The sequence below is a fragment of the Vigna angularis genome, chromosome 1, assembly GCF_016808095.1.
Source record: "Vigna angularis cultivar LongXiaoDou No.4 chromosome 1, ASM1680809v1, whole genome shotgun sequence".
NCBI lineage: Eukaryota > Viridiplantae > Streptophyta > Magnoliopsida > Fabales > Fabaceae > Vigna > Vigna angularis.
In genome coordinates, this window is record NC_068970.1 from 5063975 (window position 1) to 5085733 (window position 21759).

Below are 21759 nucleotides of genomic sequence, written 5' to 3' on the forward strand. Positions count from 1 at the left end.
CAAAAACTTAAAGTTTTAATTATCTTATATTATATTAAAAATGGTTTCAATATTTCATTTTCACGCAAGTTTTGCGTGGAAGAGAATATATATATATATATATATATATATATATATATATATATATATATATATATATATATATATATATATATATATATTTATATATATATATATATATATATATATATATAACAAGAAGAAAAGTGTATACTAGAATATAATTAAAAAATAGTTTGATTATATAATTTAATGAGAAAATTAATGACTGGTCTTCTAAAATGCCAAAATGAGGAAAACACGAGCCTAAGATTTGGCACGTGCGGTGACATATTTCTTTCCTCGACTGATCAAGTCAAAGTTGGAGTTATATATATATATATATATATATATATATATATATATATATATATATATATATATATATATATATATATATATATATATATATATATATATATATATATATATATATATATATATATATATAAGGTAAAGATGGTAAAAAAGCTCATACATTTATTATTTTAATGTTTGTTGGATCAGAATAGTTGTCATATCTTTAATTTATAGGAAATTAGTGAAATTAATCTTTATTTTTTAGATGACGATAAAAGTTATTTTGATATTGAAAATTTATAATACCGTACTTGAATAAACGTAATCAATTGTAATTATCATGGAGAACCAATTTTCCCAAAAGTGTAAATTGTTAAAGTGAAAGCTCGCGATGGTTAATTCTATATTCGACAACCCAGGTCTACTTTACATTGTTCTCAAATTTATCAAAATTTAAATATTTTTAGTAGAGCTATTAATGAGGTAGAATCTCTAGTTGACTTTCAAGTTAACAAGTAAATAAGAGAATAAGAAAATGAATTGAAGTCCGAATTTATGTTTGAAATGTGTCTTTATATAAATTTTATTATCTTTACCAATGATAAGATTATATTTGGGATTTGTTAAATTGCGTAAACTTGTTTTTCAGTTGATACATTTTAGCAATGTTTATCGGGTTTTAGTAGACAAAAATACCTTCATATATATTATAGATTCTAAGTTTTAAGGTCAATGGTATTTGAATAATTTTCATTCTCAAAACTAAAAAAAAAACAAACCCTTACTCACCTCTCTCATTCCTCTCAACCCTTTCTCTTTCATCTCTCTCACTCCAACATTTTCTCTGTCATCCTATAGTAGCCCTAACTGAAAAAAAATTAGAAACATTAGCGCTTAAACAATCTTACAAAAAATAATTTTATAATGAGTTTTCATTTTATAATTTTTGTCTTATATAATTTTATCTAATTTTAACAAGCATAATGACATATGAAGGAATTGGTAATTGGCTTGGAAAAAATCAAAAACACTCGTTGTTAAACAATTTCTTACAAAAAATGATTTTATAATTAGTTTTCATTTTATAAATTTTGTCTCGTGTGATTTTATCTAATTTTCGCAAACATAATGACATCCAAAGGAAGTGGTAATTGGCCTTGATGGTTTTTTTAGAAATGATGATTTAATATCTGCAGATGATGAAATTAGAGAGATTAGTGAAGATGATGAAATTGAAGAGATCTTGAATAACCTTTATCTGAAGGTGAATATGTCAATGACTCAACTTTTTACAAAGGCAAATTGTTTAACGGCGAGTGTTTTTGATTTTTTCACTTGGGGCTACAGTAGGGATGACAGAGAAAAGGTTAGAGTGGGAGAGATGAAATAGAAAGGGTTAAGAGAAATGAGGGAGGTGAGTAAGGGTTTAGGGGTTTCTTGTTGTTTTTAGTTTTAAGAATAAAATTATTCAAATATTCTTGATCTTAAAACTTAAAATCCATAATATACGAGGGTATTTTTGTCTACTAAAACCCGGTACACATTGCTAAAATGTACCAACTGAAAAACAAGCGTACGCAAGTTAGCAAACCCCTTATTTATATGTTATATTAATGTTGTATTGAAATAATACAATATATGTACTCTACGGTCTCCTGAGCACCACCAAGCCGATCATCCAGGCCAACAACCTAGGGCCAACCACCAGGCTAATAATCTAGGCCAATTGTTCGGTCGACCACCTAGGCCAACAACCCAGGGCCAACCACCAGGCCGATCGTTCGGTCGACCACCAGGTCAACCACCTAGGCCAACCACCCGACCGATCATCCAGGCTTACCACCCAGGTGGACCACATGGTTAGATCATAAACAATAATAACTCATTAGCCCTTAATGCAAATTAAGGTGTGATTGAGCCGCATTAGGTCAGCGAAAGGTAAAATCCCATCACAACTAGTATAAATAAAGGTCTCAGGTATGACTTTACGATCATGATGCACAATATATGCATTACTTGTTGTGCCAACCACTCGGTTACGTTACTAATTTGAGCGTCAGAATGACTTTGACAGGTGTCCGTTCACACGGCTTGGACAAGAAGGAAGAAGAACAGACAACGTAACATGGATGATCACTAGGGAGCCAGTCCAGCCTACAAGACAACTAGAGTATCACTAGGGAGTCCGATTTACAAGACAATTTGGAGTGCTTTAAGTAAGAGACTTCCGCTCTATACCTGAAACAATATATATTAAAAGTTAATTGAATTGTTAGGTAATATACGAGTGATGTTGGCTTTAGGTTTCATCTTTTTCGCTTACCATTACGTTGACTTCTTATTTATCAGTATAAGAGATATAGGAAAGTGAGAGTTGTAAAAGGAGACATCATGTGAGACATACTAAGTAAAGTAATGCGCGACAAAGAAAAAAAAACGCATGAATGTTACTAAAATCTAGCAGTAAAACAAAATGGATGCCGCAATAAATATGGAAAAGAAAAGACCTTGAAAACATCGAAGTACATAGAAACCCAACAACAGAATCTGAAGGAAAAATTAGAACTTTTATGATCCTCCATTCTCTTTTTCTCGCCCAACAAACAAAAAGAGAGGTAGCTATGTCGTTTTCTAACGTTCCCACTGCTGCTCGATATGCGGTTGTTAACATAAAGTTCGCGAACAGTGTATAGTTTGAAAACCGGGACATGTCGAGGTAGAAGGAAACATCAGCTATTTTTCTGTATATAATATTCTTCACTATCCTAAATGTGAGAAGAGTGAAAGTATAGTTTGGGGGTGGGATTTCAGGGCATGAAGCAGAGAAGAGGAAAAAATAATTACAGGGCTTAAACAGACAAAAAGTAGTTCAAAATCCATTGAATCACCGGTAGCGTTAGAAGGAAAAACAACCAAAATATTCCACTGCTATTCTCTGTAAACAGAAGCTCGGAGGCAGACACGTATGCCCTTGTCCTATATGTGCAGTATTTAAGTCCTTTTTTCAATAGAGAAGAAAAAAAAAAGTGATTCACTTCTCCGAGTACGACCGCGTAGACACAAGTCAAAACTGACAAAACGCAAAAGCACACTAATGATATTTCTGGGTTGCAGAGCTAATATTTTAGGGTCAAAATTTGTGGGACAGGATGAACGTAATTACATTACGTCACTATACACAGAAAAATGAAATCAAATAAGAAAAACAAGCCGCGGTTTCAGGCTGACGTTAATTTCAATCAAACTCGAATCCCAGCCCTTTGTTTCAACTAGAAGCGGGAACTAACACAATTTCTGAAATCTCAAGGACACACCCGAAAGCCTTCTTATATAAGAAAATCAAAATAAAATTCATTCCTTTTTTCAACTGGGCAGAAGATATCTATCGTACACAACAATTTGATATATACCTACACCCATATCGTCACTGCTAACATCGATCACAACTTATTATAATTATTGGCTATAATATATAATAATAATGATTATTATTATTGAGCCATATATAGCCAAAAGAATTTGACAAAATGAGAAAACAAAGTACAAGACATCATCATCAGCATGCCTGAAAAGATCTAGAGATTTGATCCGTGTCTACAAAAAATTGGTGCCGGCGCGGCCATGGTGCAGCAAATAATGCGCTATCTGATCTCTGGCCTGCTCTGCAGCACTTGAGCGAATGCCATTCTCCGCCACCATTTCATCATCAAAGATCTCAAATTTCCAGTTGGGGTCAATTTCCTCATTCCTCATCTCGCAAATATTATGCAAAACACAACAGGCACCGAGAAGCACCGGCAAATCCTCAAGCTTCACTTCGGTTCTCTTCTGCAAGCAAGACCACCTCCCTTTGAGTCTCGCAAATGCCTCCTTAGCGATTCCCTGAATCTCCCCCACCTTCTGATTAAACGCATGCTGGGTCCAAGTAAGGTTCTGGTGCGTGTAGGGTACCAAAACACCCTCCATCAGAGGGTGCCCCGAATTTCCCACCACCCACACGTCCTTCAAGCTTCCCCTACTCGCTCTCTGGTACAACGCGCTCTTCTCCAAGACCTGATCATCGGAGAGAGAACCGGGCCAGCCGATACAAACGTCGTTGAAGACCCCTCTGGGATCAACCACGCCCTGAACCGTTATTGAGTAACACGTCTTCTGGTTCCGCTCGGTGTGACGCTTGTTGAAGTAAGCGTTCACGTTGGACTTGGGTGCAATGATGGGAATGTGAGTGGTGTACATTGACCCTCCAACGTTGGGGATTCCGGAGAGAGACTCAAACTCTTCTTTCACGACATTCATTTCGGCTTCATTCGGCCAATGAAGGAACTTGGGCATCAGGACGGTTTTGATGGCGGCGCAGACCTCGAGAACGAGCTTGTGACAGGTGGAGATTCCCAACCCGAAGCGCTTCGAAACCTCGCGGAGAGGGTCACCGGTGGCCAGCCGCCAGATGCAGACGGCCACGCGCTGCCGCACCGGGATGGCATCGCGGAGCATGGTGTTTTTTTTGGTGACGGCGGAGTCGAGATGCTGGCAGATGGTGTCGAAGGTGGCCTTGCTCATTCGGAAGCAGCGGCGGAATTCATTCTCCGGGAAGTCCGGTCGGTTGCAGCGCTCCCACCAGTCCTTGGAACGGTCCTTGACCCAGAGGCGGCGCTGCTGCGGTGGTGCGGTGGAAGAGGTAGCAGTGTCGACATCTTCTACGGCAGCACGGCGAGGTCTTTTGGTGGGAGAGGAGTCGAAATCGAGTTGGAATTGCATTGATTTAGGTTGTTGGAATTGGTTAGAATCCATGATGGGTTGGACGAGGGAATTGAGAAGGTCGTTGAATGCGGTATCGTTTAAGTCGCATTGGGATCGCTTCTTGGGGTTGGGAATGAAGGTGGAATTAGGGTCCATATTGGTTGTATCAGGAAGAAAGAAGGAAGAATAGTCTTCGAGGGTAAGGAAGGAAGGGGAACCAATTTCCATGTGAAACGAACAATGTGTGAAAAGCTTGTGTGAACGGTGAAGAATTTGGGAAAGAGAGACCAGTGTTGTGGCCTTTATAGTTTTGTCGAACGAAACAACTGAAGGAGAAAGAAGCGTAGGCGTGTGCACAAATGAGAACGCGGTACCTTTGACCCTGACTATGACTAATCACTGCTCTATTATATCTTTTTTTTCTTCTTCTTTTTTTAAGTAAAGCAAAACGTGGGAATTTTGTTGAACGCGGTCCCAGATGTAAAACGTTCGAATTGTTGTGGAAAATTGCCAGAAGTTTCCCTAAACATGGAATCATCTTCGGGATTAGGTTAGGACAAAGTTGAAGCCCAAAAGCGAATAGGAAATTTTTTCTTATCTTTCTCGTCCCCTCTTTTACTCACACGTTAATTTTTCTCTCCCTTGTCAATCTTGTTCATTAAGAAAAATAAGAAAAACTTTCAAATGAAGTACAAATTAATTGTGTTAATTAAGTTAATTCTTTATAACCTTTTCCTTAATGAGAAAGTTAAATTAATATGCTTATTTACTATGTAAAGTAAAAGAGATTTTATTGTTTTTAATTCTTTGAACACAGGTCAATGTGTTCGTGAGTGTATTCGTGATTTCACATACTATTAAATTATCGTGTTAATAGTAGAGGTGTCATTTGAGCCTCTGTCCCATGGGTTGACCCTAACCCCTTCTAAAATCAAGCCCCAATTTTTTAGCCTCCTTAATAGGGGGCTTTTTAAAAGCCCCAACCCCTAAAGCCCCACATAAAGTGGGTTGGGGTAGGGTTAGGATGGGGCTAGCCCCCAAACTAAATTAATTCACTTTTAATGTTTTTTTAGTTATTTCTTTTATTTACTTTACAAGTTCAATAATTTTCAAAATTTACATGATATTTAATATCTTTTTAATTAAATATAAATGTATAAATATTGATTTTATAAAAACTTATTTAAAATAATTTTTTAATTATAAGTATATTTTAAATATATAATTTTATTATTTTGGAAAGTTAAAAAAGAAAATTTTTATTATTATTTTTATTTAAAAGAAAATGAAAAAAATTTCAAAAAAGAAATTATAAAAGTAACACAGTTGAAAATTTGATTTTTCAATAATCAAATTCTGATATCTATGTAAATATTTGAAATATTAATTATAGATAGATTTTAAATTCAAATCTACTGATTGGATGAATTTTTAATATTGGTGTAAAATTTTTATTTTTTATAGTTTGTCATATAAAATTATTTTGTTGAATGTTTTGTATAGATATATATACATTAAAAAATTAAACCACAAACTTTGTAAAATTTAAAATTAATTTCACGTAATAAAATAACTAACTTTTTAGTGAAAATCTTTATTAGGCAAAATTCTTATGAATATCATATATGTTAGTATACAAGATCTAGATGTAATCCCAGTGGTTATAAAATCATATTTTTTTTCTAACCTTTTAGATTAAATTAATATTTTAAAATCATACTTATCTTTATCCAACAAAGATCATTTTTATTGAATTATTTATCATAATTGAGCCGATTGTAATAAAAAATAATTAAATAATAGATACAATATTTTTAAATAAATATAATATTATAATTTATAATACTAAAATTAAAATTATTATTGTATTTAATTATTAACATATAAAATAAATAAAAATTATAATAATTATAATAATAAATAAATTACATCAATGTCTCTTAATAAGAAACTAATAAAAAAGACAAATGAATATAATATAAAATATATGAAAAAGACATAAAAATATATAAATTGATGTAAATGACTAAATTATACGTTTCATAAATTTTTTTTAAAAGAATTATATAACTTTGTAAATAATAAATATTAATTTTATTAAATTTGGAAAATTAAAAAAGTTAAAAAGTTATTAAGTCAAAATTTTAACATGTTCACACCAATTAAAAATAATGTAATTTTGATCACAAATCTTAATCGAATGATATTGATTTAACCTAGTGACAAAATAGATTATCATCTATAAATAAATTCGTTAGTCCATCAAAATTTTACAAATTAAATCAAATTTTTTAACTTTTAAACCTATTTTATGTGGATATCTCTAAACCGTCAAATTTACAAACCAAAATTAAGAAACCAAAATTAAGATGAAAAAATTATCAAAACAAAATTTGGAAATTAAAGAATAATTGTATAAAAGCATTATTATTAAACTAATTAATATAGAAACAGTTATGAAGTAGAAAATTAATTTTATTGGTAAAAAAATATAATTATACATGAATCAATTATGGTTATAAGTTATTACTAACAAAGACAAAATGAAAGCTGGATAAAAAATACACATGATTTGTGATTACTTGTATGATGATATTATGTTTCTGGACTTAAATTTTGTAAAAAGGAAAGCCCATGGGCTAGCCCTGGCCTGTAGGGCTTTAGGGGTTTTTAGCCCTGTGGGCTTTTTCAATAAAGAGTTATTTTGGCCCTGTGGATTTTTTTGGCCCCAACCCACATGGGTTAGGGCCAAATCTTATTAAAGGGGCTCATTTGACAGCTCTAGTTAATAGTCTATTGTCAAGTGAAGTTTCTATATTTTTTAATTATTTTATTTAGTGAATACTCAACTCAACAATGCAATTTTTTTTATCCCATAAAGATTTGAGAATAAAATAATTTGGTTTAAAAAATTAAAAATTCTTAATTTTTATTTTTTAGGTGGTTGAATTATTTAAAAGCAATGATTTGAAAAATTTTGTAATTAGTAAAACTATAAATTAAATTAACCAATTTTTAACAAATATACTTTAATTATTAATGTTTTGAATTTAGGGAGGAGTGAAGTATGGGGGAAATTAGGAACGTCGCTATCAGAGGGGAACTTACATAGTCTTATCATTAATTAGCTACAGTAAATAAGTTCATTGAATGAGACTCCATTTACACCAATGGTGTTAACATTGATTAGCTACTCACCTTTTAGGTACATCTATTAAATATTTTTAATTTTTAATACTAAAACAGAATATATTTTTATACACATCAGTTGTTGTATTGTACTCGCTTATGTCTTTAATATAAAATATTTTAACATAATAATTATTTCAATTTAATTTATTTTTTTAAAAAAATGTTACTAGCATATTAAACTTATCTTTGCTATTATAATATTTTTAATAAGAAAATATGTTTATAATATTTGATAAAAAAAACAAAATTTAGTTATTCACATAAACGACACTGTCTGATAAAATAAATTCAAAAATTCTTTTAAACTATGTATTATATTAAAGACCAGAGGAAGTATTTTATTATATATCGTATTAGATATTTACTTTTCTATATCATATTGTATTATATAGAATATAGAATCTTTTATCTTTTATTTTATAGAATAGAATATTGCATGCATTACCTGCCATGTTATATTATACTATGTATTAAATATTTTACTTTTTAATATGATATATACAATACAATATTCCATGCATTAATTAATTATATTATATTACTGGAAATATATGTCTCTTGGGTATATTTTTTGTAATAATAATAAATAAAAATATAATTAAAAATTATAATAATTATTAAAAAAATTACGAGAACTGCATGATATTATAATTATATATTTGAAAATAACTATTAAAATGAGTTATATTTGTAAAAGTAAACTTGAGAATTAATTATGGGTAAAAGTTGATAATAAATTATGTACACTAAAAACACAGAGATCATAAAGAAAAAATTTCTATCTTAATTAATAGTTACATATTTCATGTATTCAATATTTATATTTATATAACACACATGGCTCAAAGTTTAGGTAAAGTCATTATATGACTCAGAAAGAGATTTCAAATATATTTTTTTAGTTCTAATTGTTTTAGGATTCAAAGACAAAAAAAAAATGTTTCAAATAATTTTATTTAGTACTGATTACTTTAAACCTTTAAGAAAAAAAACTTTTAAAAAATATCATTTTTGTTTTAGGACTTTGAACATTTTTTCTTCTTATTTTAGTTTCTAAATTCTTACTCTTTTTTTCTATGTTTTTAATTTTTAAAACTTAAATCTTTCAACTTAAAAAGAATGACTCATGTGTATTCTCTTCATTATATAGAAAAAACTTTGACCTTTTGTCGAAGCTTTCTTGATCATTTTCATAGTATTGATTGAACCAATCTTCTTGTTAATACTCAAAATATCTTTTTTTTTTATAAAACTTAAAATAATATTATATATTTTATCAAATATTTATGATCTAATTCATATTAAATTTAGACTTAATACCTCTTTTGGTCCCTCTCGAGCGAATGTTCAAATTCGTCTTATCTTTTTTAAAAAGTTAAAAATCTCAACTTGTGAAAAAACTGTTCAAGTTAATCCTTTTTGGTTACGACGTCAAATTTTTAACGGCAGCTGTCACCCTGGACAAAACATAATGACGTATCTAGTTTATGTCATTGCGTGACAGTGTGAGGTTAAATGATGTGTAAAATTTAAATTTTAAAAAATATTTTGACAGAGGGTAGGGCCTGCTTTGCTATGCGTTGAAGAAGATCATGTTGATGGCGTGATGAAGACTGGCGATGAAGGGTTTGCTTGCAGGTTCGAAGAGTTTGATGTGCTGATGACGAATCTTGGTTGGGTGATTTTCGTGAGAGGGTTGCATGTTTTTTATTCGCGATGAACTCGCGATTAGGGTTCCTAATTTGGGATTTTCTGTCCTGCGAAATTTCTTGAAGTTTATTTTCTATCTATTCTCGGTGTAATCAGAAATTATTGTAGAAATTATTTTTAAAACAATCACTGTAAAAAAGGATTAGTTTATCATACGATTTTCATACTACATAACCTGTTTATTTACTTCAGCCACCATTAAGGAGATTTGCATTTTGAAATTTGCTGAAAAAGTAGAATTGACTGGTTATTTGTCTTGCCAGTCTTCATCGCACCATCAACATATGCATTCTCTTCAACGCAAAGCAAGCAGCCCCTACCCTATGTCAAAAAAATTTAAATTTAAATTTTACACGTCATTTAACCTTACACTGTCACGCAATGACATAAACTAGACACATCATTATGTTGAGACCCTTAAAAATTTGACGCCGTAACAAAAAAGGATTAACTTGAACATTTTTATCACAAGTTGAGACCCTTTTTAACTTTTTAAAAAAGGTACGATGAATTTGAACATCCTCTCTTTCGAGGGATCAAAAAAAGTATTAAGCCTTAAATTTATTATTTATTCGTATAAAAAATTTTAATTCAACTATTAACATATTAATTATTTAGAAATCATTTCAATTAAATTATCATTTACTTGCATTCTTTATTTTAACTAAATTATTATTTAGTTGAATAAAACGGTTTTGATAAATTTTTATCTAGTTAAGTCTCTTATGTTTAGATATTATTTAGTCAAACAAATTATTTGACTAAATAATTAACATATTTTCTATCAAATATAACCTTATGACAAAATTATTAAGTTTCATCTCGACTAAGCTATTAAGCACTAGACAAATTTATTACTTAGAATTTAACATATGGTTAGATACTTTAATTGTTTAAAGAAATGAATTTTAGAAAAAATACAAAAAACATAATGAAAAATTTATTAAATGAGTGCATTTCTTTAAAGACGTATATACAGTAAAATGAAAAAGGAAGAAGAAAATCATTAATAGGAACGTGATTGTCTACGCAGTCACACACGGTTTGGTTGGTAACCGTCCATTAGCTTTCACGTTATTTCAGTTTAATTCAGTTTCTACGTCTTATTATATCTTTTACGTATTAACACATCAAATTTAAATACTAACAATTTCAAAAATATTATTTGACATGTCTAAATTCACTTTTACTTTTTTTTAAATATAAAATTTTACATTTTTATTATCATTTTATCCTTATATCCTTAATGAATGTAAAAGTGTGTTGTACCATTCCACTAACAACTTATAACAATTGCTCACGTATTATATTTTTTTATATAAATTAAATGAAAAACAAATTACAAATACGGCGGTAGAAGATATATTTTTACAATGAAGCAAAACATTTGATTGATAGAAAATTTATAATTGGAATACATGCTTGAACTATTCTCAATTTTTTTTAAACTGCAAATATTTTAAAATTTGCGGATAATAAAAATAAGAATTTACTTTTTATGTTTAAACAGAAAACGTTATGGTAATATTAATCATTCATAAACGTTAAAAAAAACCTTTAAAAGCACTCATTATCGAAACTACCAGTGGTATAGGAATATATATACATACATATATACATATATATATATATATATATGTATATATATATATATATATTTGCATGTAAAAATTATATACTATTGTCCACTTAAAAAGATAGAACAATGAAGTATTTTTTACTTTATTTTTTCAATAAAATAATTAGGAAAAAACGGAGAAACTTGAATGTATATTTTTTTGGGAGTGTGTTTATGTCGAGTATGATAAAGACACGTGTATATATTTGATTGTTAGAAGAAATGACAGTTATATATACATAAACTTATAAATTATGTTAGAATGAATAATTTTTTTAAATAATATACGAGTGATAGAAAACATGATTTCAGATTAAAGAAATAAAAATATAATTAAATGGTAAAATGTATTTAAAGGTGTAAGGTGGGTACACACTTAATTTTCTTAATTGAAACATTCATTTCAAAATTTTAGACTGAATAATAAAACTTTATTAACACATTATTTTATATAATCAAACTTATCTTTAAGTTGTAAATGGTACTTCATTTAATTAAACCAGTTGGAAATACATGTCCACCTTTATTTTAAAAATAAATAAAAATGAATTATTTTAATTATTAAAATAAAAATATTATTAAAGATTAAAGCAATTATAAAATTTAAAAATATAAAATAATTTATATTGATAAGAGTAAAATTGATAATAAGACGTATAAACCAAAACAAACGGTAAGACCAATGAAAAGTATTTAGCTTAATAGTAACAATTTTATTACTAGATTTCTTTGTGAATGGAAAATATAATAAGTTTATGTAAAAAAATAAAATGTGAAAAACTAAATAAGAAATTTTGGTAGCTTAATTGGTAGAAAATTGTGGTGATTTCAAGAACATGGGTTCAAACTCTCTTTTACTTTTTTGTTAAAAATTATGTCAAGTGGTGATTAAAATATTAATATAATAAATAATATTAGAAGTTCTGGAGGGTTTTCGGGGAAACAAATTATGAGCAAGAGATTAAGTCTAGAATAGAGGTAGGGGAGCTAACCTTTCTAAGCTTTTATATTATGATTTAGTATTGTTTTATTACTATTCATGTCTTGAAATTCTGTGTGAATACTATTAATGAAAAACATAGGTGCTTGTTATATATCTATCTATATTGAATTTCTGTGTTAATATTATATGTTGTTGTTTTGAATCTGTAAATAAGAAATTTGTTAAAACTAGTTGAGGAACACTTTGGCTAAGGAAACACTTGGTACTTAAGTTGTCCATTGTGACGCACCTCTCTTTCCTGGAAGTCTACTTGACAAGTTTTTAACTTAAATCTTGTTGAACAGATTATGTACTATTAAATTATTATGCAATATATCTTGTTGGAATGAAAATTTCTGATGAATTCATGTTATTGTGGTAGATATGGAATTATGAATTATAATTGTGATGATAGGATAGAGGAATCTTAAAAACCGGAGTTGGTACATCCCTAATCATAGAGCAGCCCTGGTCAAATCCAGTAAGTTGTGACTAGTCATATGTACTGACGTTTATGGTGACTTTGATTCGTCAAACATTTGATTCTTCTCCGGTGACCATTTATGGTGATATTTTAGTATTGTTAATTTATTTTGTGATATATTCATTTTGTATGATTTCTGTGATGATTGTATTTTATTATATTGGATTTGAATTTATGCATCTGAACATGATATGGGTATTATGGAGAGATTTTGTAATGGTATAATATGAGTTGAGGAATATGAGCATGGTATGAGTCTCGTGAAGAGATTCTGTAATGATATGGTATTTGTGTATATGTTGATGTTGAGAGTCCTGTTGTTGGAGGTTATCCTGATACTCTAATAATCATCTAGTCTCAAGTAGAGAAGGATGAATTATATGGTGAGAGGGGCAGGAGGTCCTGGTCTATGTGCCGGTTTTGGACATAGTGTTGAGGACTAACCTTGTGGATGGTATGGAATATTTTGGAAGTGTATTTGTAAGAAGAAGTAGAAGTCATCACAAGTGCATAACCTCCCGTGACCGCTCATCAACGTATCATCCAAATGAGTGTCTATTGGGTATTGTGGGATGAGTGTCTATTAGGGATTGTAGTATGATGTGATGAGTATCTATGGTGCGATTGTTGTACGATGGTATGAGGGTGTGTGACATAATTATTATATGAGGTTTGTTGAGTGTATCAAAGTAATTATGCATGTTTTATAAATGATTTGTTGCATGTTAGCTCACCCTACTTGTTTGTGTTTGTGTATGTGCGATGATCGTATAATTCGTTATACGGGAGCAGATGAATGAATGTCGTCTGATTCAGTGCCAATGAAGAAAGAGATAGAAGAATAAATTAGAAGAATTCGAGTTATATTTATGATTTTGTAGTTGAAATCTTAGTTTAAAACACACACACACACACACACACACACACACACACATATATATATATATATATATATATATATATATATATATATATATATATATATATATATATATATATATATATATATATATATATATATATATATATATATATATATATATATATATATATATATATATATATATATATATATATATATATATATATCAACTATGAATTATCAAGTGTGAGATAATGAGATGTTATCTTAAATGTAATGTTACAATATATAAATTATGAATGATCAAGTGTGAGATTATGGGATGTTACACAAACTAAGCATATATTTAAAATAATCATCTTTGTCAATGATTATAGATTATATATTGGATCGCGATATTCCAACAACGATTTCTTAACACTTTTTTTACAACGCCACGTGTCGCATGTTCATTGGTTTGGTTTTAAAATGAATTTTTTTTTAAAAACCGTGGAAGTGGAAGTCTGTAAGCTTTGTTTTAATTGAAAATCCCAAAATACCCCTCTGTCTGTTTCATTGGAAACCTCTGTCTGTTTCATTGGAAAGGAAGGTTGCGTTTCCTGCCTCTTGAGTTTGCTTTCTCTGTGATTGTTCTGTGTGCGTCGTGTTGTCTCCTTCCAAATATGCCCCTTGTCCTATTTCATTAGAAAGCAATGTTCTCTACGTTCTTCTTCTCGTTCTCATTCTCCCTCTTTGTTGTCGCTCTCGATCTTGGTTGTCGTTCTTCTTATACGTTTTCGTTGCATCTCTTTGTTTTGCTCAACATCGTCCTCTTTGTTGAGGGTATTGTGCGAAATGGCAAGTTCCGGTAACCATGGTCCTTCGAACAAGGTAAATGCGTTATTCCTCCTTTTTCGTCATTGCGTTTTTGGTTTGGCTTTTGGGTTTTCCCTTTTGTGCTAAAATTTTTGTTGTTTTCGTTTTAGGAATTTGCCCTTTTGCTTATTTTGTTTGTCGTTGATGCAGAGAAAGTTTTATGCGTGCTTTAGACGAGCAAGACAATCTAATTGCAGAACTTAAACGGAGGGTTGTTGTCCTAGAGGCAGAGTTGGCTGAAGAGAAAGCTAGAAGAACAAATAAAGATGATGGTGGACAGAGTGTGCCTCGTGCAGAACCCTTCATGAACAATGAATTTGTTTCCCCAGGAGGCATGTCCACCAATCCACCTCCTATGAAGACGTATGTAGGGTCGGATCACGAAGGCGTTACAAGAGTAGAGCGCTTAGGACTCCTGGAGATGGATTGTTTAGAATAAAAAATGAGTGATATATTGATTGGTTAAAAGAATGTAATACAACATTGAAATAGATGAACAAATTGTGTAATGTAACCTATTTTGTTCAATGATATAAAATATGCATCTTTGCTTGTGTTACTTATTATTAATGTTAATTGAATTCCTTTTTTATTGTCATTGTGAAATGAGCATTTATTTGGAATGTGAATGAATAAAGTGGCCATTTTGATTGAGTATTCATGTATGTGATGGATGAATGAAACAATATTTGTGAGTATAGGATGGGAAGTCATGTTTTGGCAACCCATGATGGAGGAAAGGAACAATGTTTATGAGATGAGCAACTTGGGTGAAGTCCACAAACTTTTGAACCAAAAAATTGACTTGTAATTGTTTACAGGTTCCTGGTAAACGATTACAGGACAAAATCTGGATTTTGTACAGAAACTTGAACTATAGGAACCAGCTGTGGTAACCTAGGTGACCATAGTCAAACTTTTTCATATTTTGGCATAAATCTCATGGTTTTCACTTGAATTTGTTGTTTAAGTGTGAGTATAGGGTGAGAAGTGATGTTTTGGCACCCCATGATGGAGGAAAGAAACAATGTTTATGAGATGAGCAACTTGGGTGAGATAACATGCTGTCAACTTTGACCTTTGCTAGCTATTTTACTGATAACTTTTCCCACCGACCTCCAAATGATGTGATTCTTTTTTTATGAGAAACTAGACTCATAAATCTTTCCAATGACTACTAATTTGTAATTTTTGGACATCTGAGTTGGTACAGTTTATTCTTTCAAGTTAGTGTTTCATATATTCTTGCCAACTCTAACCTTTGCTTGTTCTTTTGCTCATAACTTTCTTCACCGAACTCCAAATTAGTTGATTCTTGTTTGTTGGAATCTAGACTCAAATACCTTTCAAATTATGCCTTAGAAATCAAGTTTACACCTTTTTTGACACTGTAATCAATTACAAGGACATTGTAAACGATTACACGAACAAAATCCAAGATTTGTACAGAAACTTGTACTGGAGGAGTCAGCTATGGTAACCTAGGTGACCATACTCAAAATTTTTAATTTTTTGGCATAAATCCATTGGTTTTCACTTGATTTTAGTGTTTAAGTGTGAGTAGAGGCTGAAACGTCATGTTTGCGCACCCCATGATTGAGGAAAGGAACAATGTTTATGAGATGAACAACTTAGATGAAGTCGTGAAACTTCTGCACCCAAAAATACACTTGTAATCGTTTACAAATTCTTGGTAAACGATTACACGAACAAAATCCAGGATTTGTACATAAACTTGTACGGGAGGAGTCAGCTGTGGTAACCTAGGTGACCATAGTCAAAATTTTTAATTTTTTGACATAAATCCGATGGTTTTCACTTGATTTTAGTGTTTAAGTGTGAGTAAAATCTGGAAAGTCATGTTTGGACACCCCATGATTGAGGAAAGGAACAATTTTAATGAGATGAACAACTTAGATGAAGTCTTGAAACTTTTGCACCAAAAAATACACCTGTAATCGTTTACAGATACTTGGTAAACGATTACACGAACAAAATCCAGGATTTGTACAGAAACTTGTACTAGAGGAGTCAGTTGTGGTAACCTAGGTGACCATAGTCAAAATTTTTAATTTTTTGGCATAAATCCATTGGTTTTCACTTGATTTTAGTGTTTAAGTGTGAGTAGAGGCTGGAAAGTCATGTTTGGGCACCCCATGATGGAGGAAAAAAACAATGTTTATGAGATGAGCAACTTGGGTGAGATAACATGTTGTCAACTTTGACCTTTGCTGGCTATTTTACTGATAACTTTTCCCACCGACCTCCAAATGATGTGATTCTTTTTTTATTAGAAACTAGACTTAAAAATCTTTCCAATGACTACTAATTTGTAATTTTTGGACATCTGAGTTGGTACAGTTTATTCTTTCAAGTTAGCGTTTCATATATTTTTGCCAACTCTGACCTTTGCTTGTTCTTTTGCTCATAACTTTCTCCACCGAACTCCAAATGAGTTGATTCTTGTTTTGTTGGAATCTAGACTCAAGACCTTTCAAATTATGCCTTAGAAATCAAGTTTACACCTTTTTTGACTCTATAATCGATTACAAGGACACTGTAAACGATTACACGAACAAAATCCAAGATTTGTACAGAAACTTGTACTGGAGGAGTCAGCTGTGGTAACCTAGGTGACCATAGTCAAAAATTTTAATTTTTTGGCATAAATCCATTGGTTTTCACTTGATTTTAGTGTTTAAGTGTGAGTAGAGGCTGAAAAGTCATGTTTGGGCACCCCATAATTGAGGAAAGGAACAATGTTTATGAGATGAACAACTTAGATGAAGTCTTGAAACTTCTGCACCCAAAAATACACTTGTAATCGTTTACAAATTCTTGGTAAACGATTACACGAACAAAATCCAGGATTTGTACATAAACTTGTACGGGAGGAGTCAGCTGTGGAAGCCTAGGTGACCATAGTCAAAATTTTTAATTTTTTGACATAAATCCGATGGTTTTCACTTGATTTTAGTGTTTAAGTGTGAGTAGAGGCTGGAAAGTCATGTTTGGGCACCCCATGATTGAGGAAAGGAACAATGTTTATGAGATGAACAACTTAGATGAAGTCTTGAAACTTCTGCACCCAAAAATACACCTGTAATCGTTTACAAATATTGGGTAAACGATTACACGAACAAAATTCCGGATTTGTACAGAAACTTGTACTGGAGGAGTCAGTTGTGGTAACCTAGGTGACCATAGTCAAAATTTTTAATTTTTTGGCATAAATCCATTGGTTTTCACTTGATTTTAGTGTTTAAGTGTGAGTAGAGGCTGGAAAGTCATGTTTGGGCACCCCATGATTGAGGAAAGGAACAATGTTTATGAGATGAACAACTTAGATGAAGTCTTGAAACTTCTGCACCCAAAAATACACCTGTAATCGCTTACAAATATTGGGTAAACGATTACACGAACAAAATTCCGGATTTGTACAGAAACTTGTACTGGAGGAGTCAGTTGTGGTAACCTAGGTGACCATAGTCAAAATTTTTAATTTTTTGGCATAAATCTCATGGTTTTCACTTGATTTTGTTGTTAAGTGTGAGTATAGGGTGAGAAGTGATGTTTTGGCACCCCATGATGGAGGAAAAAAACAATGTTTATGAGATGAGCAACTTGGGTGAGATAACATGCTGTCAACTTTGACCTTTGCTGGCTATTTTACTGATAACTTTTCCCACCGACCTCCAAATGATGTGATTCTTTTTTTATTAGAAACTAGACTCAAAAATCTTTCCAATGGCTACTAATTTGTAATTTTTGGACATCTGAGTTGGTACAGTTTATTCTTTCAAGTTAGCGTTTCATATATTTTTGCCAACTCTGACCTTTGCTTGTTCTTTTGCTCATAACTTTCTCCACCGAACTCCAAATGAGTTGATTCTTTTTTTGTTGGAATCTAGACTCAAGACCTTTCAAATTATGCCTTAGAAATCAAGTTTACACCTTTTTTGACTCTATAATCGATTACAAGGACACTGTAAACGATTACACGAACAAAATCCAAGATTTGTACAGAAACTTGTACTGGAGGAGTCAGCTGTGGTAACCTAGGTGACCATAGTCAAAAATTTTAATTTTTTGGCATAAATCCATTGGTTTTCACTTGATTTTAGTGTTTAAGTGTGAGTAGAGGCTGAAAAGTCATGTTTGGGCACCCCATAATTGAGGAAAGGAACAATGTTTATGAGATGAACAACTTAGATGAAGTCTTGAAACTTCTGCACCCAAAAATACACTTGTAATCGTTTACAAATTCTTGGTAAACGATTACACGAACAAAATCCAGGATTTGTACATAAACTTGTACGGGAGGAGTCAGCTGTGGAAGCCTAGGTGACCATAGTCAAAATTTTTAATTTTTTGACATAAATCCGATGGTTTTCACTTGATTTTAGTGTTTAAGTGTGAGTAGAGGCTGGAAAGTCATGTTTGGGCACCCCATGATTGAGGAAAGGAACAATGTTTATGAGATGAACAACTTAGATGAAGTCTTGAAACTTCTGCACCCAAAAATACACCTGTAATCGTTTACAAATATTGGGTAAACGATTACACGAACAAAATTCCGGATTTGTACAGAAACTTGTACTGGAGGAGTCAGTTGTGGTAACCTAGGTGACCATAGTCAAAATTTTTAATTTTTTGGCATAAATCCATTGGTTTTCACTTGATTTTAGTGTTTAAGTGTGAGTAGAGGCTGGAAAGTCATGTTTGGGCACCCCATGATTGAGGAAAGGAACAATGTTTATGAGATGAACAACTTAGATGAAGTCTTGAAACTTCTGCACCCAAAAATACACCTGTAATCGCTTACAAATATTGGGTAAACGATTACACGAACAAAATTCCGGATTTGTACAGAAACTTGTACTGGAGGAGTCAGTTGTGGTAACCTAGGTGACCATAGTCAAAATTTTTAATTTTTTGGCATAAATCTCATGGTTTTCACTTGATTTTGTTGTTAAGTGTGAGTATAGGGTGAGAAGTGATGTTTTGGCACCCCATGATGGAGGAAAAAAACAATGTTTATGAGATGAGCAACTTGGGTGAGATAACATGCTGTCAACTTTGACCTTTGCTGGCTATTTTACTGATAACTTTTCCCACCGACCTCCAAATGATGTGATTCTTTTTTTATTAGAAACTAGACTCAAAAATCTTTCCAATGGCTACTAATTTGTAATTTTTGGACATCTGAGTTGGTACAGTTTATTCTTTCAAGTTAGCGTTTCATATATTTTTGCCAACTCTGACCTTTGCTTGTTCTTTTACTCATAACTTTCTCCACCGAACTCCAAATGAGTTGACTCTTGTTTTGTTGGAATCTATACTCAAAGACCTTTCAAATTATGTCATGGTAATCAAGTTTAGGCCTTTTTTGCCATTGTAATTGATTACAAGGACCCTGTAAACGATTACCATAGTGTTTTTTCTACAGATTAGCTCTGCACTTGTCCAACTTGGTCCCTTCAGTAAGAATGACTTCTTCCCCACTTCTTGGGGTCACCTTCCATCACCTACCACCCTCTACCACCAGTCAAACACCAACACCAAGTAAATACAAGTGGACTTGTGCTTTAAATTAACAGTTTTTGCCAATGATCACCCAGGACACCACAATTGACTACTTCAGTTCAACTTTCTGTACAAAACAATGATTTCTCTCGTGTAATCGTTTAGGAGGCCACTGTAAACGATTATGACAATTTTTTTTCTGCAGATTAGCTCTGCACTTGTCCAACTTGGTCCCCTCAGTTAGAATGGCTTCTTCCCCACCAAACATAACCTCCCAACCAGTAATGACCCTTAAATTCACTTGTATGGTTTTTTGGTCAACAAATTCCACAACTTATATTCATTTCTGAAACCATTGCCTACACTTTAAATACTTATTAATATTCTGCGTTCTTTTTTCAATATAACACCTTTATTCATTATAACACACATAACGTAAAAAGAATTAAATTCATGACACCCAAACCGCCACCAAACTTCGAATCAGAAAAAAGATACAAGAATAGGGTTAGAACGAAAGAGAATATAGAGGTTAGATCGAGAAAGAAGATAAAAGGGATGAAAGAAGTGTAGAGGTGAGAGCGAAAAAACGAAAACCGCGAAACCAAAAATGTTAAACTTGTAAATTTTTCTTCCAATTTTGCCCTTAGTCTGATAACTTCTCTCTATTTTCTTTTTATTAAATTTGACCAATGCAAAGACGCCACCTGGCGTTGTCAAATTATTGGCAAAAATTCGTTGTCGACATATCATTTTCCTTATATATTATACATTATTTAAATATTAGATAATATATTGTCTTCAAATGACATATAATTTAATGTTGAATCACATCAACAATGTTCGTAGTATATTTTGAAACATATTTATATATACAAAATATATTTTTTACAAGCATATATATTGAATTATAAAACATGCATTACATTGGTTATTCATTAAAGTGTTGTGAAAAAATTACAATGATAAAAGACAATCGAATGAAACATATATTTTATATATTTTGAAAGTATATAAACTCTTTTAAAATTTGAAAGTATATTGAAATTAGAATATGATTTTTTATCTAAATGGACTTTATAAAAAATTGAAAACTTCTTTTATAAATGTGAGATATTTAGTTTAATTTAGTTTCACCCACTTGTTAGTTGCGTGTAGAGAGGTGAATCGAAGGGTAGTTAAAGTTTGAATGTTATTCCAAAAAATAGTTTGAACTTTGAATTGTTTGAAATACTCGTATTATATGAATAACCCCTTTCCCACTACATAGTTGTGAAAACATTTGACTTTGACAAAAATAAAACATGTCCGTTGAGGTATTCACAAATCATGTTCAACCTTCAAAAACTATTTTCTTTAAGCTTATAATAAGCAAATCAAATTACTTACGAAAAAAATAAAATACTTGGCCAAGAATTGAACATGACGCGTAACACGTGATAATATGATTA

At 31.3% G+C, this 21759-nt stretch overlaps 1 protein-coding gene across 1 annotated transcript; it reads right to left on the reverse strand.

Annotated features, from left to right (window-relative positions):
• Positions 1-3810: 3810 nt before the first annotated feature.
• LOC108337248 (protein ALP1-like) lies at positions 3811-5656 on the reverse strand. Its single transcript, XM_017573731.2, has one exon. It carries the CDS (start codon positions 5305-5307, stop codon positions 3934-3936), a length of 1374 nt encoding a protein of 457 aa, XP_017429220.1. The 5' UTR covers positions 5308-5656; the 3' UTR covers positions 3811-3933.
• Positions 5657-21759: the final 16103 nt, after the last annotated feature.